General features: G+C 50.4%; 3 protein-coding genes across 3 annotated transcripts; 1 reads left to right on the top strand and 2 right to left on the bottom strand.

Annotated features, from left to right (window-relative positions):
* Window positions 1–2,092: 2,092 nt before the first annotated feature.
* Window positions 2,093–2,787, top strand: N0V89_007602 (uncharacterized protein; the record flags this gene model as incomplete). The annotated part of the gene is made up of 2 exons (XM_056216364.1): window positions 2,093–2,569; window positions 2,719–2,787. The coding sequence occupies 2 exons, from the start codon at window positions 2,093–2,095 to the stop codon at window positions 2,785–2,787; spliced, it is 546 nt and encodes a 181-aa protein (XP_056070611.1).
* A 3,898-nt stretch (window positions 2,788–6,685) lies between these two features.
* Window positions 6,686–7,374, bottom strand: N0V89_007601 (uncharacterized protein; the record flags this gene model as incomplete). Its single annotated transcript, XM_056216363.1, has 2 exons — window positions 6,686–7,119; window positions 7,188–7,374. The coding sequence occupies 2 exons, from the start codon at window positions 7,372–7,374 to the stop codon at window positions 6,686–6,688; spliced, it is 621 nt and encodes a 206-aa protein (XP_056070610.1).
* Window positions 7,375–10,115: 2,741 nt separating this feature from the next.
* Window positions 10,116–10,682, bottom strand: N0V89_007600 (uncharacterized protein; the record flags this gene model as incomplete). The annotated part of the gene is made up of 1 exon (XM_056216362.1): window positions 10,116–10,682. One exon carries the CDS (start codon window positions 10,680–10,682, stop codon window positions 10,116–10,118), a length of 567 nt encoding a protein of 188 aa, XP_056070609.1.
* Between the last annotated feature and the right edge of the window lie 1,589 nt (window positions 10,683–12,271).

The following is a 12,271-nucleotide window of genomic DNA, read 5'->3' as shown; positions in this document are numbered from 1 at the left end:
CTCCCTCACCTATCGCCATGCCTTACTGCACAGTCTGTAGTGTGCATTTCAACGGTCGCGGCAGTCATTGCACCCACCACAAGCCTTACCTTCAGACCCACTATGGCCCTTCTGATTCTAACAGCATCAACTATCGCAGCGGCACTCTCACGCATCACACGCACCGTCCCCGCAAGCCTCTACAGATCGGCTTCCGCGATAGCCACGATGCACTCGTACCGTACCGCCCGCACACATCATCCAACTCACTCGCCCTCGCTGGCTTTGATTTTGAATCGAGCCACGACTATCAAGGCTTCGGTTACAGGCACGGCGGCGATCCGATGCTATCTGCAAACAATTTAAAGCCCTTGAGCTATGCTTTTGAAAAATTAAGTTCGACGCACGCCATCACGCAACTCACATACGCGATAGACGTGCACGGCACACGGAGTGTTACGGCCACAGCGAATCCCGAGCGCGAGCAGTGTGCCAACTGCGGGACGTTTTTTCCCGATCGGTATCGATTGGTGAGCCACTGTGCGGACTATCCAGTGCAGTGCGATGTGCATGGTGTATGTTTGCGATGTAAGTAGAGGACCGGATGGGGGGATGGCATGGACCGCTCATTTGAGCCATGCTGACAGCTTCGTAACGCAGGGGACGATGTAATGGTGCATGCTGACGAGGAGAGACATGAGAGGTGCTTTGTCAGAGGCTGTAGGAGCGTGTACAGGCAAGAGGGAGGATGGAAGAGAACGGTTGTTGAGGGACATGTTCGGGGAATGCATGGATGATAAAGCGGGCCGTACTGTGGACGGACGCGGAGCTCTGGTGGACTCAATTTATGGATGATCTTTTTGGAATTCCATAAAGGGTTTTTTCTTTTGCGTAGCGTAGCGAGTCTTTATTATTTCTGTTGGTGGGATTTTTGGTGAACGGCGAGCACGACCTTGGTTGCATAGGATATATGCTTTTACACAAGCATCTTACGATGAGGCTTCCATTCGCTTCAGAGTGGTCAGCAGCACCACATTTTCATGTAAGAACAGATAGACAAATCAAACTGATGTCATGTGGCGGGTGACCATTTGCATTATGATTATGATATGCATAGATTACAGTGTTTTGTATATAAAGCGTCCCGCCCATATACAAATGTATCCGCATGGTACAGAGATAGATTGACATCACAGATCTCAGGACGTCATGTACAAAGGTATGCAATTCTCTGTCGAAGAGGTAGCATCTCGCCTGATAACTCTGTAGGAAGCCGATGTACCGTCAGAAGTAGTGTGACGTCGCTAATGTTGCGGACCGTGGCGGCAGGGACGCTTGGAGATGCGCCCGGTGAAAACCTTGGGAGAGGACATTGGCAGGGGAGATGAGTTCAACGCTGGAATGTGGTATATGGCCATGAACTGACTTATGATGCAGTAGCCTGGGCGCATGCCCGGTCCCAGAAGAGCTGATCTGTGCCGCTTGTAGCGATAAAATTTCCTTGCGACAGTGAATACTTAAGGTAAGCGCAATTCTCAAGAAGAGGATTGAACAGGTAGCTCAAGCAGGTTGGCTCAGCCAAGCATAGAGCGGCACATGGTGAAGCGTCCGAGGCGTCGATCAGATTGAATGAGGAGGCGTAATATGCTTCACTGTCGGCAAAGCCCTCCACACCACATACATTGCTTGGTGCTGGGGTCGCAGAGGCGCTGGGCGAAGCTGAGGTTACGGCATCACCATTGCAATCTCCGAACCCTTTTTGGCATCCAGTCCCACAGAAGGCACTTGTGCTTCCACTACAACCAAATCAGCTATCGTTCTCATCACTCAAGGATCGCAGACTTACCAGTAAGAGTACTGTGAGCAGCAGTCGCCGTACTGGGACCCCATGCAAGTCATCCCACCGAAGCTTGGTCCACATTGTGCATTGTCGGAAACCTTCTGGGTGGGCGATGGAGCGGTTGAGGCTGTTCCTGTCGACGTCCAAGTCGCGATGGAAGAGAAGGTCAAACTCGACGCAGACGACGCATGAACGGAAGAGGTAGATGACCCGCTAGATTTGCTGGCGGAATTGCAGTTTCCAAAACCCCCGTTGCAGCCAGTATCACAGTAAATGCTGGTGCTTCCACACCATCCATATGCACTGCAGCAATTGCCGTATGTAGATCCTAAGCAGGAGTATCCAGTAGAGCCGCCGCAACTTCCATCCGTGGAAATCTTCACCTTTGGAGTCGTCGAAGACGATGCTGCAGGTGCTGGAGAAGATACGATGGATGTCGATGATGACTTGACAGTTACCGAAGGTGATGTCACAGGTACTAAAGACGATGTTGTAGGTGCTGCAGATGATTTCGTAATTGCTAATGATGAGAGGACAGCTGCAGAAGAAGATTTCGATGACGCAGAAGTAGATGTCGCCGGCGCTGAAGATGATTTGAAAACTGAAGATGGTTTTGACGACGTTGAGATTGATTTAATGGACGAGGTGCAGTCGCCGAACCCAGACTGGCAACCACTTCCGCAGTATGCTACAGTCGAACCACAGTATCCGCTGCTGGAGCAGCAATTCCCAAATGCCGAATCTTTGCAAGTGAGGGTATTTTTGGATTGCGTACCACAACGCGCGGAGGTACTGACTATGAGAGCATCAACCCCAAGGAACGGGAGGGCTGTAATAAACAATAGCAGAGCAGAATGCATGATGTACGAGAATGACGATGAACGAGTGACTGATACAAGATACGGTCGGGCGACAAGAAAAGTGCCGTTGTGCTGTGGGCACGCGAGAAGAGCGACGACTTCATTTAAGCAACATTAGAATGCACGTGCGACTGCACGTGCGACTGCAATAAGGGGATGCAAAAATATCTGATGCTTGAAGCATACCAAGACGCTCGCTAGCCCAGATAGAGTAAGAGCTATCCTTCGCTTGGGATAGCCCGCAACGAAACACCCGAATTCGGATGCCACCGTTCTAGGTATCAACACGTACGAACTACACTCCCATTCAACTCTACCATCAAAGGTCGTCTTTTCCGTGTCCGGCCCAGGCTTAAAATTGCTCTTGGGCCTTGGCGCTGGAGCAGAACAAGTAGCAGTTGCCGATAACACCTAGGGGTACGCGAAGTCAAACGTTGCTTCATGTACCAGGATTCTGAGCGAGGGCACACAGGCTACCAAGAAGAGGTGGAAGTGTTTTGATATGCGCGAGCCACGTCTCACGTGGTTCCACAGCCTTGTTGATCACAAATTAGCAGGACCTGAGCCAAGGAGGTCGCGTGGCCGCCACCAATAGTCGGAAGAGTAGCGTTAAGATATGCTTGGCCAGGCCCGCGGAGCAGAGCGCGTGAATGCCTTAGCTCAGTACGTCTGCATGATTTAACATCACCCTGAGAAACAGTTCTCGCATGGAAGGTACCTAATCGCAACCTTGCGCCTAGGTGCCATAGGTAGTCTACATGGTAGGAGCCACGTAATCTGCCATGTAATCTATCACAACCTATACCTAGGTAATACTAGGCAGCCCCCATTCGCGGCAATATAGGCTTCCAGAACCAGAACGAGCCTCTATTCGTCCCGCGTATCACGAATGCAAGGCATATCGCGAGGGGTAATATGAGGTTTCCGCACACCGGTGAACCAGATCGAAACTGATAAGCCCAACCTGCACGAAATCAACGCAATCCAATTCGCTCGCAGCGTAGGGGGGTCAGGCAAACGTCGGTCTGAAATAGTACAGCCCTCGCAATGTTGAAAATGTCGGATCATAAGACCGCCCCGGCCACTTCAGGTGCAATCAACTTTGTGTACATTGCCTTCCTTTCCACAGGCCTCGCACCGGCGCAAGATGGCTCTCTCTTCGCCCAAGGGGGTTTCTACCACTACATTTACACAGCAAGGTACAGTCGATTGGATCACACTGGCCTCACTGTCATTCACGGCCTCGGTCAGTACACTGTCTCGCTTTATGGGCGCAAATGTCGATGCGTTCACATGTGCGTTGGGTCAAGCCATTTGCAGCGATTTCGCAATCTCAAATTCAGGCCGGAAAAACGTCGAAACCGCTCTTCAGAAGCTTCACTCGTTGGGGGTATGCGGAGATGTGCTGTGGTTTGGGTTTGGAAACCGCCACATCGTGCGCACGCTTACGGGGACACATCAAGGATTCACAAGCGTTGCCATGTTTGGCGTCCTGTCGGATTATTACCACGAAGAAATCGCAGCAGAGATCATGTTCGAGTTAGTCAAGCTGCACGCTCCCCCCGCCCGACACCACTACCCCTTCGATCCTGCAGTGGAAAAGCATGATTCGAGCTTGTAGCGGTATATTCGCCGCAACAGAGTTTGGGACGATGGTAGAAGAGCAGTTGGACGCGAACCCATATTCATGGAACTTCGAGGATCCTGTCGCTGATGCTGGCCTGTCCCAAACAGGCTGGGGCTGGACGAGGGATGGAATGGCTAGCCCGGCTTCGATCGCAAAGGCTCTGCAAGCAATCGGTCGGGTTTCACACTCTACAATGCAGGCGGTCGTAATTGTTGGAGGGAATGATATTGCGTGGTTATCCGCAGTGTCGGAATGGCTTTTGGGTCTCCGGGTGCGTATTGAAGACGCTCATGGGACAAAGATCTATTCCACCACTGATGACGTCGAGGTGCCGCATGTTACTTTCAGATACCGTCCTCGGGATGATCATAGCCCAGGGGGAGCCACGCCTTCTTCCGAGTTGCAAATTAGCTCTCGCACCTTTATCCTAGAAGATGCCACTCAAATACTACGATGGCGGACCGGAAGCCCAAACTTAGCTTCCAACAGCGGACGCATACCATGGGACCGGCTCCTCTTCGCTACATTCGGGAAGAACTTCAAGGATCTAATCTGTAACAGTCGCGAAAACCTTGCTCAAACCTTTGGAAGCGCTGGGCGTCTTCTATTTGGGTTCGCAACAGGTGACCCAGCCATCCCTGCCTGGATAACTGCTTCGTGGAGTCTATATAGCCGCGGAGCCTATGGAAACGGCTTTATTCAGACACTCTGCGAACGTCTTCCCGAATTGGCTGATATTCAGGAATTAATGGAGGGTCCTTTGACCGGGAGCTTCGCTGGTGCCAAAAGCGTATACGAAAATCGGATCAATGCATTCCGTCTGATTTGCGACTGTACAGTTTGCGGAACCGGAAAGAAGCAGCCGCTATTCTGTGCTGTGGTAGTTGTCGAAAGCATCTGTCGACTGGCGCTGGACCTTGCCATGATCGACACGCAGGATGGGTTGTATCCGAAAAGAAAAGGACTGGAACGACTTTACGAGAAACAGAAGCGCAAACGAGTCGATTACAACAAGCATGTTGCCGAGGCCCGGAAAGCAGGTCGTTCGCTCAGCTTAGCCGTCAAGGACTTCATACCGTTCGCTTTTGTGTACCCTGACTTGGAATGTCTTGATGATTCACGCGACATTGACATCCTCGAAAGCTGCACGAACCTTTTCACGGGTTATTCTACGTCATCTGATATCGGCGACTCCGTAGCCGGCGCTTCAGCTGTTTCTAGGCATGGCATTGTGATCCATTCGCGATTACTGGAAAGCCTTAGTGAAAGCCCCGAGATTGTAAACAGAGTCTTTGTCGGAGCTGGAGGTATCGAATATGAAGGAAGGCCATTTCCTAACATCTCTGACGGTGTTGAGTCGGGAGACCTTGCTAACTTCAACATAGCTGTCAGCGTGGCACATGGACAAAGACCTACACCCGAAAATTTCCTGAAACGCACCTCTCAGTATGACCAATCGAAGATAGTGATTACGGAGTCGATACGAGCTCTCGAACTCGGAGTGGAGCTTCGAGCATCTGGAGATCAGTCGTTACCCATACTGAAAGTGCGACCTGGAAAATTCGCCGAGGCAGTGGCACAGATGCGAGGGTGGGTCAGTTGTGATGGACGTGACTGCACCCATGTATATGAGGTTGACGAAGGAGCATCGTCATGGCAGGACATATTAGGAACGAAGGTCTGGATTGTGAGAGGTGGCCACCTCTCTAGAATCGTTGGGATACAAATGATAGCTATGTATCCTAACGAGGTTACCGGGCTCTTGGTCGAGAGATCCTGCCTACAATGTGGTTTGAAACAGGCGATCAAGGAAGAATTCCGTACAGGAGGCGTACCATATGGGAAGAAGTATGATAACGTTGTGGTTGTTATTGGTAATGGGTTATCGAGGTCATTGGGGATTTTGAAAGTATAATCTTTCGTAAAAGTTCTCCCTCTACCTTCTCATTGCTCTGGGCCTACATTGTTTCATTCTTAGCAAACCAACATATCGGTGCTTTGCGAAAAGAATGCCCCTACCCTAACATAGTACAGCCCCCTATTTTCATTAATTATATTACCTATGGTATATGTCTACTCAATTATTAGTTGAAATGTGTTGGTACACCTATTTTGACAGCTTAGTGCCCTATTTTAACGTCTACCACAACTAGATCTAGCTATTTAATAAGATCTAGCTAGCATTCAACAAGATCTAGCTAGTAATAGAGTGAATGTATCATGTAATTGATAAAGGTTGGGGACCTGTACTATGGTCGGGTGGGGGCATTCTTTTCGCAAACGATAATAATATATTCACTTTCTCATCAGTTGATTCTTGTTCCTGTTGAGAGAAGGTGACCATTGCGCTGGCTAGTACTATGTTTCATACATATACAACTAGTGTTCTCTTACGATATAGTCTCGCACAGCCGCAGTTCCATTAGCCAATGCAGCAATTTGCTCCGTCGTGCAGGTATCAGCTATAGCCCAAGTGTAGCACTCGTTCTTTGGAGGTGTGGGAAGCACATTCTTGATCTCAAAACTGCTCACTGGGCCTTGAGAGCTGTACGGCGCGTCTCCCAAGTTGATCTTGCCAGTAGCGACATCTTTGTTTAACGTAACACGATCGAAGATCTTTGACACTGTCTCGGGTTGGTAGGCACCTGCCGCATGGCCGGCATCGAACACTCGCGAGAAGGATATGCCATTGTACTGTCGTACGACGCCGCCTTGGTATGTTGAGTTCGTGGTTATGGGTGAGTAACCGGCTTCGCGGAACTGAACGCTTGATTCGTGCTCCATTGCGAGGCTTACTGCTTCGCCTCCAAACCCTTACAATGTATTAGATCCCAAATCGTCTGAAACATGGGAGAAGTATCGATGGTGCACTCACAATTACATCTGTAGTCGCGATCCCCAAAGACCAGAGCAACCTTGATGCCGCTTTGAGCAACGTAATTGATTGTGTCTATAGACACGACAGCGACATCGCCAGTCTCGCCCAAGAACATGTTGGCAACGTTGTTACTGTTGATAGTAAAATTGACCGAAGCTCCGAGATCTTTCTGTACCCAGTCCTGGTTCATGAAGCCGATGGTGTAATATGGAGGGAAGACAGACAGAGAAGGTCGGGCTATGTCAAATGGCTCGCGCTAGATGTTGTTAGTCGCGACTCAGCAATGATGAAAGGTAACAATCGAAACGTTCACTTACACCAGATGTTGCTGGGTACACACCTTGAACGTAGTTAAAACAGAACTGCGTTGCGGCCGCACAAGCTTCATTGATAGTTGCATTTGTACCTGTATTTTCGGGGTCCGCTATTGCAAGAGCGCGGCACTGGTCAATGAGGTCGTTACAGCCACCGCCTTTAGTAATATTGTTCAGAGCTGATTGATAGTCCTCTTCTGTAATGGTTTGCAATCCGTAAGTGTTGTTGATTGCCATTTGGAGATAGGTGGGTGCTTCGATCTTCGCGTCGACACATCCATTGGTTATGCCTAATGTGTCGAGGTGTATGAGAGTGGCATTGCGTAGGGGCGAAGACAGGCTGTGATCGCGGATCTTGCGATTTTGGGACTCAAAATGAGCCATCGTTACTGGCCCCCAGTGACCGCCATACTGTTTTGCATTAGCTTGGTCGGCTCGAAAATCCTAAGGTCACGTACTGAGTTCGCCCAGATGCTGACCCGGTCATCGCATGATTCATGCTCCGGAAATTCCTGAAGCCAAATCTGCGTAAATTGCCAAAGTACTTTTGCGGCATTTGCAGTGGTATTAGGAAATGCGTTGATGTCTTGCGATGGTAGCAAACCCTTCACGAGCGTAGCATTTGTTGAGACGGCATCCAAACTTCCGTCGATGGGTGAAACTATCCCAGTCAATTGATCCAATGTACTGGCAACGATCTCATTGAAAGAGAAGCCAACCGATACAGGTTGATCGATGTACAACATATTCACGTTGTTGTTCCACGACCTGCATTGTCGAGATGTAGTCAGCACGTGCGTCATGTGTGTGACATATCATATCCTCGAAAAGGCACTTACCAAGGGTTACTTGTTGTACTGTTCGAATCAGCGTTTATCGTACAAGGGCCGTTCTCTTCGGTCACTCCGGCAAGCGACGTATACCCTGGCCCACCACCGAGATAGAGCGCAAGAGGAGCCTCTGAAGCATTGTTCCGGGACTCTGTTGTGAAGATTGTGAGTCAGCAGGACCAATGAGATCAATGCGAGCAAGCGTACCGATGAACCAAAAGAACATGCTAGTGTTGTAGGTTGCTGCAACTTCATCGTCGGTCGCAAGCGAAGTCGGCATGTGAATGTAGCCACTGAACGACCGCACGCCAGGGGTTGTCTCACAGATGCTCGTCTACTGCTTGTCAACACCAGAATCCGCTACGCGTGTAGCTGTGACTGGGACGAGAGTCAACATACCTGTTTATATGAGATCACAGCGCCAGGCGCCACGCTCGACTCGACATGATGGTACCTGCTCTGGTCAATCGCAGTCGCCTGGTGAAACGTAGAAACCAAAATGAGAAAGCTGAGCGAAGTGAAAAACATTTTGCCCATTGAAGACCTTGGAGAGAGTTTGGCGTTTTGGTCAGGCTATATAGGATGGTTCATAAGATTTCGCGATGCTCACAATTTGCTATAGCTCAAGATAGCTTAGATTGTCTCGGTGGTATGGCGGTACGTAAGTATGGACTCGGGGGCTGTTCATTCAACAACAAATCAGTGTATCAAGACGAGGGTGACTACAGGATCAACGTAGAATTAGCGTTGTCGGAAGTTTCCTCCGTACAGTTTAACACAAAGCTAGGATAGGATAAGACCCTCGGATGTTTTCTTCATGTAGTCTAGCATTCTTGGTCGACCGTTCTGCGTCCGCTCGCAACGTACTGTGCCTTGCGACAAGATTGTGAACCTCATAAGCCTCATCCGAAGTTGTCAGGGCCATGAAGATTGGCTCACTCCGAGAATAGATCGACTAAGACAGATTGGGATATTCTATGAGTCTGATTGGACTGGTCGGATGGGCTAGCCTCAATGGGCAAAGAGGCGACCGCGTTATTGTGAGCCGTGAGGATCATTAGGACCGAGTAACAGCACCACAGCTTGTGTGCGCGCATCAGATTGAAGTCATGCACTGATTTTGCCGACCTATAACAAGATCAGCCCCATTCCGTTCGACTTGCGAAGACGCGTACCCTTAGATGCAATGGTCAATTTGAGTCTAGAAAAATGTTACCCAACGAGGGTTTTCTCAGCTGGCTGCGTCCTCTAACAATCCAATTTCTAGTATGTTCAGAAGATCGCTTCCAACTCGAATTCTAACTCCAGTCTGGTAGTGTCTGCGCCATCTCTGATCAACCTGTCATGCGTCTGAACAACCTTGGAATGAGTGGATGCATGTTGAGACCGACAGTTTCTGCGTGCTCTGTTGTTAGCGTAGAATTCATCTGAACATATGGTCGCACTACAGATTGACAATGCATCTTGTCGCTTCATATGAACAAGCTCAAGCACCCGAAGGCTCAGACCGGAGCGCGTTGTTGCTTCCGTCTCGGATGGGCCTGTGAGGCTCCCAAGCCGTTGCACTATATACACTATTACCCGCCAGAATCCTCCCCAAAGAAAAGGAAAAGAAAAGAATTAGCAGTTGCGCCAGATTAAGCAACGGCATAGAAGTAGCTGCGCAATTACTCCTCCCAACCTAAAATCCGATAACACCGAACCACCAATTCAGAACACCGCCCACATTACCTTCATAAACCAGACCGTCAGTCATGTACGCTTTCGTCAATGGAAACTTCGCAACGTCATAAAACCCCATTATCCAGCTTGACGCCAAGCACGAATGCGCATGCCGTTGACACCATGTACTTCACTTCCTCTTGTTCCAACCCATTGGTCTGGTCCGAGCCATCCCACTTGATGCCAACAATCTTGCCAGCGCCTTCTCCTTTCAGATCGATCAAGACGAAGAGCTCAGCGATCTTCATACCCGTCCAGCTACGATGAAAGTGCACTTTAAGCTTTCCGGAGTGATCGGGGCCTTGGGAGTATATGAACCATTTGTCTTCTGTTTCCTTCGGGCGAAAGCCCATGACTAGGCTATACGCTTGCTCTGGGGTCAAGAAGACGTTCCATGCGAGGGTTTGTACGAAGGGCGAAGCGGGAAAAGGCGTAGTGCGCATATCGGATGCTAGCACTCTCCTTCGCGATTCGAATTGTGGCTTGGGAGCTCCCACCGCAGGCGCTTTCTCGGAGACCTCGATGGTTTGGAGGTGGGTGATCAGTTTCGTGTTCAGAGTTTCCTTCGCGGTGGGGCGTCGTTGCAGCTTGCGGGGCGATGAGAGTGGCGATGGGCCCGGGGACGCAGGCATTACTGGCCTGCTTTCTCGTTTTGAAAGGCGTCTAAAAATGGAGGTCGATCTCCTCAAGAGCGAAGGCGACTGCGGCTGCTCCACGGCCATCATCTTGTCGACCAAATGCGATGTCTGCAAAGGAAAGTGAGAATGAAAAGGAAGAATTGAAAAGTGGCATGCGCAGCCACGCTGCTCAAGGATCAAAGGGAATCAAAGAGGTGGGCCAGAGGAGCAAGACACTTATGAGCACTCAGCCGCACCAGCTCCACGCGGTCCTGTTTTGAGACGTTCCAATACGCCGGCCAAGCCCACCGCGGACGCGAGACGGGCCTGGGGCCAGGAACTAGAGGAGGGTCCTCCAATGGCATGGAGCTTGCGCCACCTAGTTGCGTTCGAGGTTACTATGCGTCGTCGCGATTGTCGAATGGCGCAGAGATGGTGGAGGGGCCCAACGTCACCACTTAGGATTCGCGTAGGCATGGCACGACCCTCTTCCCGAACTCATGCCTCCCGACGCGACACACTTTGGGTTGAACAACAGCGATGTGCCGTTTCCATGCCAGCTCGACACATGGCCTTGAAGGATGGACTGGTTCGTATCATCGCTGTGGGAACGAAGGCGAACGACGTTGCTGACCCCGCCACCTATTCTGAGCGTTGGCTGACGGGTCGGCTGCAGGGATCTGCTCTGCGCCTGGGACTAGACCCTTGATCTCGCCCCACCGTACGTGAGTCCGATGCATTTGCAATATCGCCATATTGCGTCGCCTATCCCACCCTCTACCATGTGCTCTCACGCTTATCTTTTGCGTCGACATTCACGAGAATCTTGTTTGCACCATGAAAATCCTTTGCATTCCACATGCAGGACACGAGAACCCATGTGTTTCACCGCTTGAAGTGGAGACAAACTATCGGAAGGCCCAAGAGTATGGTTACGCTGCTGAACCGCTGTCAGACCACCGATGAAGGGTGCGCTAGCTTGTCGTTGGCGCGTCAACGTTTGAGTCCGACTACGCGTCACCATAGTCAGGAGGCACACATGACGAAACGAAACAACCAGTCTGTTTCACATTGGACATGTACCCCGCTGTACCTTTGAGCAACAAAGCAGGAGAAGCCCCGCCAAAACACAACGAAGTAGTGGGAAATTAGTCGTGTGACTCAAGGTGGCACGCATGACAAAAAGGGCACTCTTTCGATTAGCCAGCATTGATCTGCTCAAGTGTCCAAAATGCTATCAACCGGGACATGCAACGTACATGATCATCGTCGTAACACCTACTTTGCTGATACAAACGCCGGGCCTTCCTGCAAAAGAGGAGCCTGGTACACTAGACAATAGCATAAACCCACTTCTTGACGGCGCCCATTGCACCATGCAACCGTAGTTCACTCAAACTTTAACAATCAGGTATTCGACCTGTGGACCCAGTATCACTACCCACCGTAATAATGCTTCTGGTTGGTGATGAGAGGAAAGGCTGCCTCCATACCAAAAAGCCGACCGAAAGTCCGCAGTAACACGGTGCTCAACGCTCGATGCGTCTACGATCGATGTGGCGCCAGCCCAAGTAGATCAACCACCCGGTCATGAGCGCATAAAT

This window comes from Didymosphaeria variabile, assembly GCF_027946475.1.
Source record: "Didymosphaeria variabile strain IMI 356815 chromosome Unknown scaffold_5, whole genome shotgun sequence".
Taxonomy (NCBI): domain Eukaryota; kingdom Fungi; phylum Ascomycota; class Dothideomycetes; order Pleosporales; family Didymosphaeriaceae; genus Didymosphaeria; species Didymosphaeria variabile.
This window is presented reverse-complemented; position numbering and strand designations above follow the sequence as displayed.